This window comes from Amyelois transitella, chromosome 22 (assembly GCF_032362555.1).
Source record: "Amyelois transitella isolate CPQ chromosome 22, ilAmyTran1.1, whole genome shotgun sequence".
NCBI lineage: Eukaryota > Metazoa > Arthropoda > Insecta > Lepidoptera > Pyralidae > Amyelois > Amyelois transitella.
This window is the reverse complement of record NC_083525.1, coordinates 8,600,463-8,621,777: the sequence shown is the minus strand read 5'-3', so window position 1 is coordinate 8,621,777 and position 21,315 is coordinate 8,600,463. Positions and strand designations below refer to the sequence as shown.

Below are 21,315 nucleotides of genomic sequence, written 5' to 3'. Positions count from 1 at the left end.
CCTTATGTGAAAATCAAAATACGCTTAAGAAACACAAGTGTATTAAATTTCAACCTACAATTGTTTTACATAGGACGCTTTTTTCTGGAACGAAAAGGAAGATGATCTGTTTTCCGTAAAACGCAAAGAGTAAAGATGAGAGAGAGTAAAGAAGAGTAATGATGAGAATGCTGGACTGGCAGCAAAGAAAAAACGTATCCCTAATGTATGTAAGAGGCTAAAAAAGTTGTGATTCTTCTTTAAGGCGATTGGCTAGCAACCTGTCACAATTTGAATCTCAATTCCATCATTAAGCCATACCGCTAATCGTAGTCTTTTCTATACTGTTGGCTCTGTCTGTTCCGTGAGGGATATAGACGTGATTGTATCCAATAAAGAGAATACAAATTGATAAAATTTCCTACCTAATCAATGTAACAAAGCTGAATCCTACGATCACGTTGCCATCAAACGCGCCCATACATTATCATATTATTTCTGTGAAATGGACCGCGTCCAATGCTTGTTTGTCACACTCATTAGCTACATTGTGATTGCCGACTTTCACTGTTTTGACTTATCAGCGGGGGCGATATGTTTGATAGGTTCGTGATTAGGTATCGGTGGTTGATTTGATATTGTTGAAAATTTAGGCGTTGATTTATAAATTGAAAACAAATTGTTTAGTCTTAATACAAGCTAAAATTTAATTTATAAATTGTACAGTCCCTGCATAGCATCAAGATGCGGGAGTGTGCCCAGAAGACTGGCAGCATTGCCAATTAGAATGGCAATGCTGATTCTCTGAGCCCTCTGAGCTGTCTTAATTCAAACAGTATATTAAAGTTGAGCTTTGTAGGAAAGCCTATTAGAGCACGGATGATTATATTAATGATAAACATGTGTGGCCCGAGCTGGACATAATGGCCTCTTAAATGCTTGTGTATTTTTGACATGATCTTGACATAATTTGTACAGTATGTACATATTTTATTTTATATTTTTTTTTTATTAGACGAAATATTCGTATTGACATAATCAGTTCTACATTCATATATGTTTTTTAATGTAGACAATGTGCATTCGTCCACGATTTAGATTTAAGAGATCTATATTTGTAAATTGACGTCCTATGAAAATGCTGCAGTGTAGTTTGTTCCGCCGCTTCTTCTACACATGCGCTTTGGAAGCGGTAGTAGTTATAATTAGATTTAAGTTATGTGACGTCAATAAGTGATACCTTGTATCCAATTTTGAAAATAAATCTATTCTATTCTATTCTATTGTATCATCAATATATAGTTCGAACGCATCAGCGTCAATTATGGTATTTGTCAATTGAAATTACAGAAACTGAAAAATATTTCATTTCATAACACCATACAAACATACATACTTAACCACATAAACATCCATACAAACAAACAAACTAATACATTTTATTTATAATTATTGTACAAAAGTTGAAGAAAGATCACACCCGGTAAATCATTTACTTAATGTTAGAGCAATAAATAATTCAAGTAAAGGTATTTATGATCTTGTACTTGCAAACAAACAGTCACATCCTGAAGATAAGATTAAGAGTTATACGGCAGACTTAGTGGGAACGGTGATAGTAATTGATTATTATGTTGCTTTTAAGATTACACGTTTAGATATATTGTCAGTAATGTGTATTTAGAACTTATTGATACAGATGAGAGCTAAAAGAATACGGACAAAGATCAACGCCCGCTAACCATATCACCAAAGTATTACATTCAATTGAGAAGTAGGTATAAAAATAATTGAAATGCCAAAAGATATAATTTTTTTCGCAAAAGTCTTATAATTCCAGACATTTGGTTTTTATAAATGAATATCTCCTCCATAATTGTAAAAACAGATAAGGAAATGTGAAATATATTCCAAAAGCGTGATCCGAAAAATATGCTTATGAAAATTTTTACTGTAAAATATATAAAGGTATTATATAAAAACGTGAAATAAATTAGGGTTGAGCTGTTGCATTAAAGAAATAAAAAGAAACACGTACAAAAAGACAAAAACAATCTGTCTGAACAGCAAATTTTCAATCAAAACTACGAGTTTGATACTCGTAGTTTTGATTGAAAATTTGCTGTTCCATCCATACCCAAAAATTTCAAAATATAATCACTTACCCTGCACAAAGCGACGCCCGTGTCCAACCTGTCCAGAAAATTGTCTGCGTTGATCCTGAGCTCTGGATAGAGGACCGTGAGCCACTCAGCCAGGTCCTCTTTCATAGCATACAGGTACTCCTCCGAGGAGCGGAACGGCCGGAAAGGCCGCGCCTCGAGCAGCACTGCGCCTGCGCACGCCATGGTCTGCTAGTTGGACATTACTGACTCTGTAACAAGGAAAGATTAATTAATATAAAATACCTTTACGAGTTTATAGTTTAGTTAGTTCTGTTAGTTACTCTTCTAAATAAATAAATAAATATATAAACGGGAAAAATTACACAGTGAGGCCTCGAAGTAAGTTTGAAACTTGTGTTACGAGATACTTACTCAACGATACTATATTTTATAATAAATACTTATATAGATAAACATCCAAGACCGAGGCCAATCAGAGAGAGTTCGTTTCTCATCATGCCCTGGCCGGGATTCGAACCCGGGACCACCGGTGTCGCACTACCACTGCGCCACAGAGGACGTAGTTCTGTCAGTGTGTATTGTGACTGTAGTTGGCGTGTCAACAACTTGGCTGTAGAAGAACATTCTGCCCGCAGACGGAGCAGTAGCCGGCTGGTTTTCAGTCGTCGGTGACCACGGATTCGAAACGACATAGTTAAAATAAAAGATACGTTACGTGCGCGTTAAATACCTGTATTATTAACTAGCTGTGCCCGAGACTTAGTCCGCGTGGAATAGTTATTTCGGGCATCATTTGAGCCCTCAAGGATGAAAAATTTTCCTCGTTTCACATTTTCCATTATTACTTCGCTCCTAATGGATGCAGCGTGATGTTATATAGCCTAAAGAATTCCTCGATAAATGGTCTATTCAACGCAAAAAGAATTTTTCAATACGAACCAGTAGTTCTTGAGATTAGCACATTCAAACAAACAAACTCTGCAGCTTTATATTATTAGTATAGATAAATACCTAGCTTAAGAAGTCATATAACTTACAGACCCTTAATTTATAAGTAATAGATTTTAAAAATATATCCCAAGTCTATAAATAGATATAATAGTCTCAATATAGTCATCTGAATGTTGAAATTCAAGACCATCTATTGGCACGTGGGATCTCAATTCCTCTAAATTGGCTATTTGACAGTGATCACTTAGTATGGGATCAATTGCATATCAGATTACACGATAGTTTGGACCGTGATTGCTGCCAAGGTCGCTGGCTGCTAATTCATCAATATTGTATGATTTCGCTAATTGCTGAAGAATGCGATACACATCTTGATTTAAAAATTGTATGCGCAGACATTGTGAATTTAAAAGAATCACATTTTAAAAATTGGGCCGTGTGGTTCCCGGCACCAATAGAAAATAGAATAGGACCACTCCATCTCTTTCCCATGGATGTCGTAAAAGGCGACTAAGGGGTATGCTTATTAACTTGGGATACTTCTTTTAGGCGATGGGCTAGCAACCTGTCACTATTTGAATCTCAATTCTATCTTAAAGCCAAAAAGCTGAACGTGGCCTATTAGTCTTTACAAGACTGTAGGCTCTGTCTTCCCCGCAAGAGATAAAGACGTGATTATATGTATGTATGTATGTACATTTTAAAGACTAGTTGCTAGCACATCGCCTACAAAAATAATCCCAAGTTTATAAGCCTTTCCCTTAATCGCCTCTTACGACATCCAAGAATAGGAGTGGTACTACAAGTGTAGGAAAACACACGACACAATTCACAACTTAGTTATTTTAGGTATATTAGGAATGGATTGCTCAACTCAATGTTCATTTTCAACACATAGATGGACAAGTTTCATACAAGTATTACGCCGTTACCCATATTAAGGTTTCGTAAGGTGCTACCAACCCCGTGAGAGCTGTAGACGTGTAGTTATAGTATGTAACATTGAGCGCGTTCATTTACCTACACGGTCGGCCGCGTGCGAGCTACCTACTGACTATTAAAATTACGCTTTCTGATATCTATCACGAGTCAAGTCTGATTAGAGATCGGTAAATGACAATTTCGTTCATTAGCTAGACCTATGTTTATTTACAGTTTCATACATACATAAATATTTGCCGTGTGGTTCCCGGCACCAATACAAAAAAGAATAGGACCACTACATCTCTTTAAAATGGATGTCGTAAAAGGCGACTAAGGGATAGGCTTACAAACTTGGGATTCTTTTTTAGGCGATGGGCTAGCAACCTGTCACTGTATGAATCTCAATTCTATCATTAAGCATATTATGTATGTATGTATACGTAAATGTAGTCACGTCTGTATCCCTTGTGGGGTAGACAGAGCCAACAGTCTTCAAAAGACAGAAAGGCACGTTCGGTTGTATGGCTTCATGATGGAATTGAGATTCAAATAGTGACAGGTTGCTAGCCCATCGTCTACAAGAGGATATCTACTATCCATTTCAACCACTTTTTTAGACGGGTATCTTTAGCTACTGACGAAATTGGGAGAGTGAGCTAGCTAGAAATGATTAAGTAATTAAATTTCTTTACCATCTAGAAATCATCATAATCACAAGACAATCAAGCATGAAATATGCATGCATAATGTATTATCGTTTCTGATAGATAATTGTTTTTTTTATAACTGGAAATTTGGAACAAAATACAAGTAACAATAATGCCGTGTGGTTCCAGGCACCAATAGATGTGCCACACGACACATGGATGATTAATCAACATTATTCTTGATACATATACATATGGTCACGTCTATATCCCTTGCGGGGCAGACAGTGCCAACAGTCTTGAAAAAACTGAATGGCCACGTTCAGCTATTTGGCTTAATAATAATTATTGTTGATAACGTTAATATAGTAAAAAGATAGTATTCGTAATGTTGTTTCATCAGAATTCTAGGAATCCCAAACACATCACTTCATTGGGTGACTAAATAATTTTCAGCTACTGTATCTGGAAGGCGATTTTCAATGTCAAATGTACGTTATTTTTATTTGTAAATCAAGTAATTGACCTAGGTACAACTTGATGACTTAACATGGTCGACATTGAATTATTTCAATAGACTGCGTCAGTAGGTACTCAAATAAGTTAGTTGCAAAGAAAACTTATTTAGATAGAGGGCTTTAGTTCAGAAATAGTCTGCTTGTCAGGCATTTCGTTTCAGACTCTTGCGCACCTATTGGAGTGATCTTCAATTATTTATCTGCATCTATTAATGAATTTGCATGATGCCTCTACATACAAACAGATAGTCACGTCTTTATCCCTAACGGGGTAGTAAGAGCCAATCTCTCTCGAAAAGAGTGAAAGGCCACATTCAGATATATGGTCTAATTAAAGAATTGAGACGTAAATACTCATAGTAGCAAGTTACTAGCCTTTCGCCTACAACAGGAATCGCAAGTTTATAAGCCTATCCTTTGATTAACTTTTACAACCTACACATCGTAGAAGCGGCTTTCATTCAGATTTCTATGATAGCGACATACTGATCCTTGCAAATATGACCTGCCAGAGTCGACACACTGAGAAAAGAAAGGTGCTTAATTTGATTAATTCATAGTTCAAAAATAGTTCAATCCTATCATCAAGCCAAACAGCTGAACGTGGCTTATCAGTCTTTCAAGACTGTTGGCTCTGTACACCCCGCAAGGGATAAAGACGTGATTATATTTATGAATAGTTCAAAAACTTTCTTCACCACGCATTTACGAGTTGTTATTCATTTTGCATCTTAACAAGTCAAGGCGAAGGTTGAAGGTCTCTCTGACTCAGCTGACATTTTATTATGGCGCCGAAATGTTTTTTCGTTTTTTTTTTACTTTTTTTTTCATCGCGTCTGGCATCCGTGTCGAAGATGGTAAATTGAGTGTGCTATATTGGATTTTAATAAAATTATACGTTTCCATTTTTTATTTCAACGCCTCTGGCAGCCGTGCGAAATAGTTATTAAGGTAGTGTATTGGATTATGTTGAGTAAAATCAGTTTTATTTTTAACTATTTTTTAACCAACTTAGTATAAATATCCTTTGATTAAATGCAACAATGTTATCAGATATTCGCCTCGTTTATACTGCCGTGTAGGATAAGAGAATAAATAGTGAGAATTTCTTTTTTCAATTTAGCAACGCCCAACTTTACCTTAAGTACTTCTGTTACTTAGGGTAAAAAAAAATTAAAAATAGTTATTCAGTAAGTTATGTTACAATTGATATTGTAAGGGAACATGTATTTTACTATTTTTTTTCAGAATCAGCTATTTGATTGAGATATAAATAGTGACAGGTTGCTAGCCCATCGCCTAAAAAAAGAATCCCAAGTTTGTAAATTACAATATTTGTATTTCTGTTACTCTTTTACCTAAATCTTAAAGATAAGTTATAACAGATTTTGAAGAAACTTAACAGTGATGTAGCTGATAAATTAAAATAACAAAGATTACAATTAACAAGCGTGGTAAGCGGGCGGACGCTAATAAGGGCATAAAAATAAAATAACAAGGGTAAAACTACTCTAATCATTAGCCTACCTGTTTACAGCTTTGCAATAAACACGACAAAAATAAAACACATTAAAAACCAACATCATAATCGCGAAATCCTGCACGAAAGGCCATTTTGTGGCGTCTGCTTAGTTTTTTGGTCATTTTTTGGTCGAAACATGATGTCAATGCCCACATAACACGTTTAGATGAAGTCATTTTGGGTTAAATCAGATTGTTTCGGTCCATTTTGTTATTGTAATAGCTGCGCGCCCGTCTCCACTCTATTGGGATAAAAAGTACATACATACATATAATCACGTCTTTATACCTCGCGGGGTAGACAGAGCCAACAGTCTTGAAAAGACTGAATGGCCACGTTCAGCTATTTGGCTTGATGATAGAATTGAGATTCAAATGTGTGTGTGTACACATGGCCTAATAAACGAACGTGGCAGCCATTGTTTGAACCCTCTTACAAATATAGGTCATGATTTTGTTCTTAGCATATGTCCTGTAGATTATCATTAGCAAAACAAAGTACTAACGGCATGTAGGGTCAGCAGCACAATGCAAAGATCCGACACGGTTGCGATTGCGCTAGCGCACACTTCGATGACTTCCGTTGTCGTGCAGGAGGTAGGGATAGCAAAAATGTTCTCGACCAATTTTAGATATTAGTGTGTTGCATGCGGAAACAATTTAACACATAATAACGGCAAAATATTAATTAGTAAATTATAATAATAAATAAACTCTTAGATTAAGTCATGCCTGTTTAAAAAAAAAAAAGAAAAAATATGCACGTTGACGTTAGACTTTAAATTTTAAAAGAACAAATACAATTCCACGTAACTGTAAGTTTGCGCCAATTAGTTATCTGTGTTCCATAGTGAAAAAAAGAGCAAAAATCTTCCCGCCTTTTTTTAACGCTGACCGAATACTCATCTATTTATGGTGTCCAGAGTTTTATTTCGTCAAAAATTTTAATTCAGGACTAGTTGTCTTCATTATTGTATAATAGTTATCCTCAAGTCAATATAATAATGTACTTCAGTATTTGTTACATGAAATTATTACAGTGTGAATAATACAACAGTATCACGAAAGCGTAGATTTTTCCTCTAATTATTACTAATTTTACTCGTCATCATTCATAATTGTCATGGAATTTTTCAGTTGAAAAATTTAAGAGTAAAACTTACGAATACCATACAAAAAACGCGAAACTTACAAAATATATTCATTTTGATTTTAAAAATGAGTAACATTACTTTTATTTTTTTCATACTCGTTCTTTCTGCTTACCCCAATAGAGACCACAGCTTTCAAATTGCCACAATCTTTGCATACATCTTCAGCTTCATCCACATCTTTCAGTAGTTTGGTTTTATTTTTGTAATTTTATCATTTAAAATTATATTTACATAACTTTTTTATTTTAAAAAATTGTTTTTTTTTTTGGAATCCAATAGCAATTTTTCAATTTGTTTTTTTTTTCTGTAGAATAAAGAGCATGCAAACAAACAAAATTATAGAATTATTTTGTCATATCGTTTATGCTATCGGTACGCAGTTAGTAGGGTAATCTGGCTCATCGTCGCGCATGTTATTTCTGAGTTACGTCGCCACACGTGGACAGAAACCACTCAAATTTGTTTATAACCATTGCACGACAGAAGCACAGAATATAATGATTGCTGATAGAAGAACAATAGGCTTAGGGCTGCCTTTGATTATTCTTTCTACAACCGTATAAGTAGAAAGCCGGCGCCCGCGCCTTTCGTTCGCCATGTTGGTACGTTTACTGACTATCTCAACTCGAACTGATTTTCAACTTTGGTCGCATTATAATATTTATAAATAATAATATAATGTGCCGTGTGGTTCCTGGCACCAATACAAGAAATAATAGGACCACTCCATCTCGTTTCCATGGATGTCATAAAAGGCGACTAAGGCATAGGCTTACAAACTTGGGATTCTTCTCTTAGGCGATGGGCTAGCAACCTGTCCCTACTTGAATCTCAATTCTATCATTAAGCCAAATAGCTGAACGTGGCCATTCAGTCTTTTCGAGACTTGGCTCTGTCTACCCCGCAGGTTGTGTTTGGTTTAATGATAGAATTAAGATTCAAATAGTGACGAGCTGATCGCCTAAAAGAAGAAACCCAATTTTATGAGGCTATCCCTTATATTCCATTATATAACTGAAATACTCAAAAAACTAAAATAAAATATGTACGTAGTCTCAGGAATCAAAAAGAATTAAGTCTTTGATTGTGGTATTTAATTTGGCCTCGGAATGTTATGATTATAAGCTCTGCCCTCCCGCAAGGGAAACAGACGTGACATGTGTAAAACGAACAACATTTTCACGACAAACCTGCGTAGTGCGTACGGCCTCGCCCCCCGGAATCGAAGGTGCGACCTCGCGCGGCCGCCGACACCGCCAATTTATCCACGAGACCCGTTTACCCGCTGATAACGTATTCCTTATCTTTATTACAACTGGTCGGTAATCAATATCGTCAAAACAAAATATTGCCTTGAATCTTATTGCTAGAAGTATATATTCTACATACATATAAACGTCTATATCCCTTGCGGGGTTGACAGAGCCAACAGTCTTGAAAAGACTGAAAGGCCACGTTTGGCTTAATGATAGAATTGAGATTCAAATAGTGACAGGCTGCTAGCCCATTGCCGAAAATAATAATCCCAAGTTTATAAGCCAATCCCTTAGTCGCCTTTCACGATACTTATGGGAAAGAAATGGAGTAGTCCTATTCTTTTTCTATTGGTGCCGGGAACCACACGAATAGCTCAATGTGGCCTATCAATCTTTTCAAGACTGTTGACTCTGTCTACCCCGCAAGGGATATAGACGTGATTTTATGTATGTGTATATGTAGTCAGACTGTTCACACGGTTTCCATAACATTTTTTTTCCCCACCAAAAAAGATTATCTTTAAAATCATAATAAAGTAAAAAATTGGGCAGGTTGTTTGTCATCGATAAGTTATCAATATGTCGCTACTCTGATATACTGATAACGCGATCATTTGAATATCAATAAGGATAAAAAGGAAAGGTGAAAAATCAGATCCTGGTAATTATAGACCAATCTCAATTTTACCAATTTTGAGCAAGATGTTCGAGAGAATCATGCTTAATCAAATGCAGCGTTACTTTAAGTCTAATAAATTATTTCATAGTCAGCAATACGGCTTTACTGAGGGGAAATGTACAACAGATGCAGGTGTGGCTCTTGTCACTCATATTCTCAATGCATGGGAAGACTCACAGGATGCCATCGGAGTGTTTTGCGATCTGACCAAAGCATTTGATTGCGTAGATCATAGAACTCTTCTGCTCAAGCTCGCTCATTACGGGTTCGATACTGCTGCCGTTGAACTAATTAAATCATATCTTAGTGATAGATTACAGACGGTAGATTTAAATAATACAAAATCGAAAGGAGCGACGGTAAAAATTGGGGTACCGCAAGGTTCCATTTTGGGACCTTTTCTCTTTCTGATATATATCAACGACCTGCCTTGCATGATTGAGAAACAGACTGGCATCGTGTTGTTTGCAGATGATACGTCACTAATTTTTAAAATGAACCGCCGTAGCGAAATCTGTGATGATGTGAATAGCACTTTAGCCGCCATCTCTAACTGGTTTACAATCAACAACTTACTGTTAAATGCAAATAAGACCCAATGCATTAAGTTTACACTTCCCAATGTGCGGCAGGCAAATGTGGATATTAGTATAAATAGTAAAAGATTAGATTTTGTTGATAGTACTACTTTCTTAGGAATAACATTAGATTCAAATTTGAAATGGCATGCTCACATTTTAAAACTTTCTAAAAGGCTTAGTTCTGCAGCATACGCTATTCGTCGTATTAGGCATTTGACGGATGTGGCAACTGCTAAGCTAGTATATTTTAGTTATTTTCATAGTTTAATGTCATATGGTCTACTGCTTTGGGGATCAGCAGCAGACATACAAACTATTTTCATTTTACAAAAAAGGGCAATTCGATATATCTACGGTCTTAAACAAAGAGATTCCCTTAGAGATTTTTTCAAAAACCTAAATATTTTAACTTTGCCCTCCCAATACATATTCGATAACATCATGCATGTTAGGAAAAACTTAGACTCTTTCAAAAAAGTAGGTGAATGTACTAGTAGATCACTGCGGAACAATTACAAGTTGTCGATCCCAGCACATCGGCTGGCTAAGGTAGGGAAATCATTTCTTATTAATTGTATAAGATTTTATAATAAATTACCAAAAAGTGTTCTTGAAATGAATGATAGAAAATTCAAACAGTATATTAAAGTTGAGCTTTGTAGGAAAGCCTATTACAGCACGGATGATTATATTAATGATAAACATGTGTGGCCCGAGCTGGACATAATGGCCTCTTAAATGCTTGTGTATTTTTGACATGATCTGGACATAATTTGTACAGTATGTACATATTTTATTTTATATTTATTTTATTTGACGAAATATTCGTATTGACATAATCAGTTCTACATTCATACATGTTTTTTAATGTAGACAATGTGCATTCGTCCACGATTTAGATTTAAGAGATCTATATTTGTAAATTGACGTCCTATGAAAATGCTGCAGTGTAGTTTGTTCCGCCGCTTCTTCTACACATGCGCTTTGGAAGCGGTAGTAGTTATAATTAGATTTAAGTTATGTGACGTCAATAAGTGATACCTTGTATCCAATTTTGAAAATAAATCTATTCTATTCTATTCTATTCTGATAGTTTCACATCGATAATGTTTGCCATGGCGATAAAAATAACATATAATCACGTCGACATCCCCTGCGGTGTAGACAGAGTCAACAGTAATCAAAAGACTGATAGGCCACGGTCATCTGTTTGACTAAATGATGTAATTGAGATTCAAACAAGACAGGTTGCTAGCCCATCACCTAAAAGAGGCATCCCAAGTTTATAAGCCTATCCCTTAGTCGCCTTTTACGATATCCATGGGAAAAGAGATGGAGTGGTCCTATTCTTTTTTTATTGGTGCCGGGAACCACACGTGCCACACAGCCATGGCTATACATACATACATATGGTCATGTCTATATCCCTTGCGTGGTAGACAGAGCCAACAGTCTTGAAAAGACTGAATGGTCACCTCCAGCTATTTGGCTTATTGATAGAATTGAGATATACCAAGATATAATCTCACCTAGGTGGACTATTTTTTTATTTCTACTACTGAACCACGATGTTATCCTAATTTAATAAATCAACAGTCTATTTTATTGTAGGATTAGATAAGCCTTATTTAAAAAATATATTTTATGATCTAATTAACAACCGTTTAGTAATTTTTATGAGGTGTTCCGGTCTGATATCCCAAACGGAGTAACTCTTCATTATTATTATATTATTACTTTTGTACGATCTGATCCACTATGAAATATATTCTATTTCGTTTTTATTCGGATCAAAATGGTATAGAAATAATTTAAACAAAAACGGATCCACTAGGGTATCAGGTTTAAGGCAATATTAGCAAACAAATTATAATTATGTTTGATAAAAACTTAATTCACATTTTATCTTTCAATTTAATAATTTTAGTATAGAATCGCTTTAAGTGAACACTCAGCTTTATGACAACTATTCGGATATGTCAAGTAAATGTCATTGAGATGATATGATATAAACATGTTCACAATTTCCGTTTAATTCTAAACGTTTATATTCTTTATAGTTTTTTTTTTTTCAAAATATAGACTTAAACTGGCTCGTGTCAAGTTAAATATCTTTTTTCTATTATCTTTATATTGAAAAAAAAAGGAGTAAATCAACAAAACAAATCTTTTAAATAAAAGAAACAAAAATAGTGCAATGATGGTCTTATCCCTGGGGTATGAATTTAGTGTTAGATTTTTTATTGTAATAAAATATAGGTATGAAATATTTAAAAAGATATTTTAACCATAATAATATATAAGTACATTGGTGGTTCGCTTGGTTGCCGGCACTTAATAATAGGACCACTTCATATCTTTTCCATGGATGTCGTAAAAGGCGACTATGGGAAAGGCTAATAAACTTGGGATTCTTCTTGTAGACGATGAGCTAGCAACCTGTCACTATTTGAATTATTATTTCATTTCCATCTTAAGCCGAGCTGAACGTGGCCTTTCGGTCTTTTCAAGACTGTTGGCACCGCAAGAGATATAGACGTGATAATATGTATAAACACTTATCTACTACTACTGTAAAATAAAAACGCTCAAATAATGCGCAAAGGCAGACTTTTCACTAAAACAGTCGAAATTAGAAAAAAAATAAGTCACGACGTTAGAAGCCAGTAAATTACAAAAACTTATGTTAATGTTAATTCACAAAATAATTCGTATCACTAAATATAATTCATACATTCCCATGAAAGTTAACAAGAAACTTATATTTATTAATTAGTTAACTTTGTAACATAATTGCGACAGATTCTGGGTAACATTTAATTTGTTTCACCTGCCTACCGCCGGAAACTGCACGTTGACAAGTGACGTCTGTGATTATGTTGACGACTGTACACCGAAAGATTGTATTTAATTATGTTTGCGAGTGTACACAACATTTAATTAAACATTAACACCATATCGAGAAACATGCAGGAAATGCTACTGATTTATAGCATTTCTGCTATCCAATAATTTAGCAGTAATACTAAACGCGACTAAGATAAGGAATAGGCTATTAAACTTGGGATTCTTCTTTTAGGCGATGGGCTAGCAACCTGTCACTATTTTAATCTCAATTCTATCATCGAGCCAAAAAGCTGAGCGTGGCCTGTCAGTCTTTTCAAAACTGTTGGCTCTGTCTACCCCGCAAGGGATATAGACGTGACTATATGTAGTATGTATGTAATTTGATTTAAACATTTGTTAAGTAATTAGGAGTATTGCAAAGTATGTTAATCCATTTCGTATTGTAGGTGTATTAGGTATATTCCAAATATTGATATTAATCTTAAATCATTTTATCACACATACAAACATTTTTTTATCATTTAGGAGTTGTGCTTTAAGCTAAGTGTAAAATTTCTATATGCCCATTTAAAACTAAATACATAAATAATAAGTTTTATTTGTGTTTGTACTAAAACATATGTGTCATTGACTCCATAGTCTGTCTGGCCCACAGACGTTTATGACGATATGCCACATGTTGCGTATTGTTCTGTGTTCTAGATCTAGATCAAGTTCGCAAATCGATAAATAATTGAACCTACCATGATTTTTGTTGTAGATATTTTACACTCTGAAACTTTTAGTTTGTATATTTTCATAAATCTTCCTAGAAGGATACAATACGAGTACAACATCATATAATATTGTATATAAAGTAAATTTACAATAATATTATATAAATATTATGAGAATTTTTCACGAAAGTAACCAGTCACACGAATTAATGTTCTGTATTATAGTTCTATATGTTATTAAAAATAAAATTTATAATAAAAATAATTAATTTATTATAAAAGGTAAAATTGAAGATAAATTGTGGATTTCTCTCTCGAAACATTAATTAAGTTTAATTTCACTGCTTTTTTATTAAAAACTGATTTTAGAAAAAAAACATATATTAAATATTTAATTCAATTCTAACAAATTCCCAGGTACGTTACTGACCAAACAATTATAATTTTCTCAAGCTTGTTCTTAAAATGTAATTTAAAATTTATTCAAGCTTGTTCCTAAAATTTTAATTGAACAATTCACTTTTACGGCTTCTCTCTGTACAACAAAGCATTTAACCTAATCCTGATCTATCCACAGACACATTTAACACGATTAGGAATCACAAACAAAGTGTGCAATTAGCCCAAATATGTTCCACATTTGGCCCCCCGGCAAGACTGCGGTGTCCAAACTTAAAATAAATCTTCTTTAAATAACCGGCGCTCAACTTCCTTCAAGATTCTAACCTGAATGCACTTTTTGTAATTTTTAGATTTTGTGATTTTATTTTCTGATTTAACAGTGAAAGCATTTTGTATACAATATTTAATTCTGTTATATATGTATGTTTGTAATATATTTAACTACAGCGGATGGAAGTCCAACATACTAAAAAAAATATCATATCAAAATGACAGTGTTGGTAGTGTAAACATGTTCTTATTGTAAGTTTATCTCGCCCTCAATAGGTCAAGATCCAATTTCCACGTATACTATCATAGTTAATATAGTAAGTACTTAATTATTATTATTGTGAAATTTTTAAGTTATAAATCCGGCTAGTTATCTTTTTAATTAATGCAAAAAATCGCGTAAAATACTTTTTAAATAAAAGTGTTCGAAGTTCCTCAATTTTTTTTTTAGTATATCTACGGATGCATATGACATCAAAATTCATAGATAGATATGGATGTATATCAATATCTATGGATTTTGTTGTCTGAAAATAAAAGATTTTTATTTTATTTTTTATTTATTTTTAAAGTATATTAATCTTTCACCTGCTTATGCAGTACTTAAAAATATAAACATACGAGTATAAACATAAGAATATTAAATATTTCAGACACATTATGATAATTTATTGCATCTAATTTCAATTCGTAGAGGATATTTAAAGGAATCAATGTTTGTCGTATGGGTATAATATGCTAAACCAAAACAAAGTGTGATATAATTTATTCGTATTTATTCGCATAAATATTAATATTATTATAAACTGTATTTCCAGAATCTGACTACGATTAAATTAAATGCAAATCATATTGAAGGACATACAGAAATACATACATATGTTTTAAAACTAATATTTTTATTACGTTTATTTTTATTGATTCAGACAGTTTTTGGTTTTCAATTTTACATATATATTATTAATAATTATGTGCATATATACATACATATAGCCACGTCTATATCCCTTACAGTGTAGACAGAGCCAACAGTCTTGAAAAGTCTTAAGGCCACGTTAAGCTTTTTGGCTTGATGATAAAATTGAGTTCAAATAGTGACAGCTAGCCTATCGCCTATAAGAAGAACCCAAGTTTGTAAATAAGCCTATCCCTTAGTCGCCTTTTACGACATCCATGGGAAAGAGAAGGTGTGGTCCTATTCTTTTTTTTATTGGTGCCGGGAACCACACGGCATTAATAATTATGTATGCTTTTTTTGCAAATTTTTTTTATGCTTTTTTATTTAACCTTTCATTTGTATACGTACAACAAATTTATATATATATGAGTTATTATGTGCTATGCAGAAGGTATAATTATTACAATTATCCGGTTATGGGTCACGCGAGTATAATAATAATGAGTGTGATTAAGTAGAATAATATAAAAAAAATAATAGTAATTATAATATGTAGATATATAATTTTTTTTTTTTTTGAATATTGATGACACACATGATTAAGCAAATAATGGTCTAAAGACTGTCTGTTTAAGAGAAACTAATAAAGTGAATTTTTCGTTTTATGGATGTGTAACATAAACAAAATGTATTTATGAAAACCTTAACAGATTTTCTTTAAATTGAATCGAAAAATAATGCAACCGGAAGCTGGCCGTGATATGAGGAAGAAAAGTTTAAAAAGCTTTAAATAAAATTAGTAGATACTTTTTACATTTTTTAAAACATACATGAAATTTTACAATTGTGATATATTTAATGAGTGTAATTTAGTTAATAATTCTAACGCAATAAATTGAAGTTATCATAAAGGAAGATGATAGCAGAAGTACAAAATATGTATATCATAATAATAGATATTATCAATCGATAATAAAACAATTTTAAGTTAGGATTACTAAGATTATAGACTTTGACGTCATAACGAAAACGACAAAAATATCGATATAACCTTATAAAAATAACAAAAAACATTATAAAGGAAAAGATTAAAAATAAAAAAAAACCGCAACTACCCTACACGATATTGCAACTAACATAAAAACAGTAAACAAAAGAGTTCAAAATTAAAAAAAAAACAAAGCAATAGCTCATAAAAAAGTTGACAAACCTTTAAAAATTAAAAAGTTCTCCCGACCAAACTGTCACAACACTTTTGAAATTCGAACACTGCACTACCGTTTGTGTCGCGTTTGATACAGACGTGCGGACGAGGCGGGCTAAGCAAATCTACTGGCGAGTCTACGCATGTATGAATGATGCGCGCACGCAGTGCGGCCGGCACAAGTTTGCCTTGCAATATACAGCTGTGTGAGTGGCGAGTCCTTACTCGTTCCATTTTTTAATTGTTTACGATAGATTTTATCCGGGAATTTGGAAATTCTTGAAATTCAAATCACCAACTAAATTTGAGGCACTATTTCTTTTGCCTTTAGGAGAAACTAGCAGCACCTTTCTCCTAGCGTTAGTTAGTTAGTTATCTCTCTGGAAGGAGCCAGGGGTTAGCCTTTGACCATGATCATGAACTGGGTAAGGATCCATAGTCAAAAGCGCACCCCTGGCTCCTCTCCAGAGTAGTCACGATGTAACAGGGACTAAAGTCAGAAAAAATAAGAAATTAGTTTAAGCTGAAAAAGTATAATTTAAATAAACCCTATCATCGGTCGAGGTAAGGTCAACTATACCCTTTTTCATAACATTAAGGTCAGGAGAGATTCCAGTCTGGTTTCTGGTCAGCCTTGAATTAGATGCGGCTCAAGTCCTTGAATTAACTTTATAAATCGTTGTTTTGTGTACCGATGTAATTTGCCACGATAAGTTGTTTTGTTATAACTATACAGTTGAAGATATTCTCTTGAGTTTCCCCTGGATACTCAAGGTTTTTTATAATAACATATGATTTTTACACACACACACTCCTCGGATAAGACCGGTTCCATCCTCACTTCTGACCACGATCCTAGATTATGTAAGTCAGTTTTTTACAGTCCTGCCGTGTGGTTCTCGGCACCAATACAAAAAAGAATAGGACCACTCCATCTCGTTCCCATGAATGTCGAAAAAGTCGACTAAGATATAGGCTTTTTTAAGGCTATGGGCTAGCAACCTGCCACTGTTTGAATCCCAATTCTATCATTAAGCCAAACAGCTGAGCGTGGCCTCTCGGTTTTTTTCAAGAGTGGTGGCTCTGTCTACCCCATAACGGATAAAGACGTGATTGTATGTATGTATGTGTAGTTTTTTACACGGATTGACTCCCGTCTCACGTTCGCAATATTTGCAGGGGAACCTAACCCTTATAAGATCGAACATGGTTACACATCCAGTTGCCTGAATGTGCAGGTTTCCTCACGATAAATATAAATAATAAATAAATAAATCTTTATTGTCTCACCATAATCACAAAAAAGTTTAAAATAAAACTTACAAAAATAACTTAATAACGAACGATGTTTTCCCTCGCCGTAAGAGCATCGGTTAGCATTGTAACTAACGTAGGTACATTACTTCGAAAACAGTCATGGTACATGGCCGAGGTGGGATTGGAACCGCTGCCTTTCTGCGCATCACGCATATTAATTAGGTATACGCGTATATTGTATTTTCTTAAAGCGCTGATAAAGACTAATATTCCTGTTCTTTTACTCGTCTTTTCCTTCATCTCTGGTAAAGAGATGTAGTGGTCCTATAACATACTCCCTCTACAAATATCACCACGATATCGCCTTCATTGAAATTTACAAACATGCGCCTGCGCATGGTCAACTTCGGGGCACTAGATTATTATGAGAATCATTTAGCATTTTGCTAATACAAAAACTAATACTACGATTCTCAAAACAATCTCAGTTTGTTAACAAAACATTCTAACATTTACAACGCGTAATAATAATAAACTAGTTAGTGAGTGTGGGAGTTTGGAGTGAAATAATAACAAACAAATACTGGTAGGTATGTTGATTTGTCGTTGAAAAGTTTACTTAGCAGATTCAAATTCAAAATCTTTATTGCATATCATAAAGTACATCAGTTGAATTACAGTTACTGCTTATAAACAGGTACAATGTGAACCCTGTTAGGCATCGCAAAATCCTACTACTATTATAAAGGCGAAAGTTTGTATGGATGTTTGTTACTCTTTCACGCAAAAACTACTGAACCGATTACCATGAAATTTGGTATGTAGGTAGCTGAAGACCCAGAATAACACATAGGCTACTTTTTATCCCAGAGTTCCCGCGGGATTGATAGGATTTCCATGCGGACGAAGTTATTTTATAACTAGAGGCCGCCCGCGACTTCGTCGCTTAGTCGAGAGCTCGCGCTAGTAGTTTTTGCGTGAAAGAGTAACAAACATCCATACAAACTTTCGCCTTTATAATAGTAGTAGGATATGGAAATATATGTATATATAATGATTAAAGATCGGAATAGGATAGATGTATGTATGTCACTGTCAATTGATTAACTGGTAAAAATAATTTAAATATTCTCAAGACTATAAAATTGAATTAAAAAATATCCTAAATAACATACACACATACAATCACGTCTATATCCCTTGCGGGGTAGACAGAGCCAACAGCCTTGAAAAGACTGAATGGCCACGTTCAGCTGTTTGGCTTTATGATAGAATTGAGATTCAAATAGTCACAGGTTGCTAGTCCATCGCCTAAAAGAAGAATCCCAAGTTTATTAGCCTGTCCCTTAGTCGCCTTTTACGACATCCATGGGAAAGACAAGGAGTGGTCCTATTCTTTTTTCTATTGGTGCCGGGAACCACGTCCAACCGAGTCTGCCAATTTTAACTAACTTCTCAGATCGATGACAAACAAATGGATAACAATTTAATAGGAGCCTTCCTAGCTGCATTGAATCGTGGATTTTTCGCACATCAAAGCGTTTTCTAATCAATAACAATGGTAAAAGCTGTAACTTAAGTTAGTATAGACGGCGATATCGAGTTACTCTAAATAGTAGAGGAGCTAGCTTCTGAAAAATCTGAAGAACGAATGAATTGTATTAATATAGTAACTGACCGATACTGTCTGAACATACATACATTTGGTGACGTCTATATCCCTTGCGGGGTAGACAGAGCCAACAGTTTTAAAAAGACTGAATGGCCACGTTCAGCTATTGGGCTTAATGATAGAATTGAGATTCAAATAGAGACAGGTTGCTAGTCCATCGCCTAAAAAAAACCCAAAATTTGTATGCCTGTCTGAACTTGAATGATATAAGCAAAAATTAAGAAGCCAAAAGAGCTTCGTAATTGCTGTCTGTCTGACCTTGCGGTGAAGGCAGAGTCACCTGTCTCGAAAAGATTGAAAATTCACGTTCAGCTGTATGACTTAACAATGAAATTGAGATTCCATCCTCTATCTACTCCGTAAGGGATAAATATGTATATATACGAGTATATATGTATACAGAGCCAACAGTCTTGAAAAGACTGAACGGCCACGTTCAGCTATTTGGCTTAATGATAGAATTGAGATTTAAATAGTGACAGGTTGCTAACCCATCGCCTAAAAAAATTGAAATCTTTCTTACACATTTGTCTCCCAGACTACATCCAACAAAGATGTGAAAATTTACTGCATCATTGTTCCCGGTAATGCATGAGGAAAGCAGTTCTTGCCGATTATTACGGAATGGAAAGTTATGTCACGATGTCGCTTCAGTAATTAATTCTTACAAGACTTCGCAAAAAGAGTGATACGATTACAAACTACTAGTAAAAAAACCGCACTTTTTTTACTTTGTTGGCATCCTGTCACTATCTGTATCTCAAATACATACCGACAGCGCCCTTAAGGGATAAAACACGTGTATGTCAATTTGTAAATTATTTTTATAATTTTTTTATTTGTAATAAGTACAAAATTATAAATTCACTCAATATCAACAACTGACATTGATCAACTTCATTTGATTGATATAAGCCAAAATAAAATAAGAAAGTGATCAACTAATTACAAATTAAAAAGTTTTACTATAAATTAAAAAAAAAACATTTTTTTTATTTCTATCAGCGGACTTAGCTTAACGAAGCTCGCGAACTCAAATTTGTTACAAAATTCAGAGCTTTGTTGCCCCACGAACTTAAAAATTCCATTGACAGATCTACATACATACATACATTAAAAAATACATATCCTACTACTATCCCTAAGTCGCCTTTTACGACATCCATGGGAAAGATATGCATTATATAGATATACATACAAAAAAATTATTTTCGCCTCAAGTTTATTCAAATAATTAGTTGCAAATCTCAAACCGCAGGGGAATATATGAATGAATGCATTTTCAGTGCATAACAGAGTCTAGTAGACGACGCCGCGGCACCGCCGGCATACATCATTAACTTTGTAGTCAGTTATACGAGTATATACTATTGCTACTATGATCAGAAATTGAGGAAATAATTTTTTTTTTAATCCTTACGATTGAATTTGTTAAAAAAAATTTTTGGTCTCTTCCCTAACCAATATATAATAATAGAACATAATCTATACAAATATTATAAAGCTGTAGAGTTTGTTTGTTTGAACGCGTTAATCTCAGGAACTACTGGTTCGAATTTTTTTTTGTGTTGAATAGTCCATTTATCGAGGAAGGCTTTAGGCTATAAAACATCACGTTGCAACAGTTAGAAGCGAAGAAATAATGGAAAATGTAAAAACTGAGGAAAATTATTAATCCGTATGGGCTTCAATGATGCCCATAATAACAATTCC

The 21,315-nt window shown here is 34.2% G+C and overlaps 1 protein-coding gene across 1 annotated transcript in view; it reads right to left on the bottom strand.

The window, feature by feature from the left end:
* Positions 1 to 16,838, bottom strand: part of LOC106139266 (GAS2-like protein pickled eggs) — an 86,736-nt gene extending 69,898 nt beyond the window's left edge. The window contains exons 1-2 of the mRNA XM_060950681.1: positions 16,680 to 16,838; positions 2,145 to 2,353 (exon numbers count right to left, since the gene is read on the bottom strand). Coding sequence (XP_060806664.1) covers positions 2,145 to 2,327 — 183 coding nt within the window. The 5' untranslated portion in view covers positions 2,328 to 2,353; positions 16,680 to 16,838. The remainder of the gene's footprint in view (positions 1 to 2,144; positions 2,354 to 16,679) is intronic.
* Between the last annotated feature and the right edge of the window lie 4,477 nt (positions 16,839 to 21,315).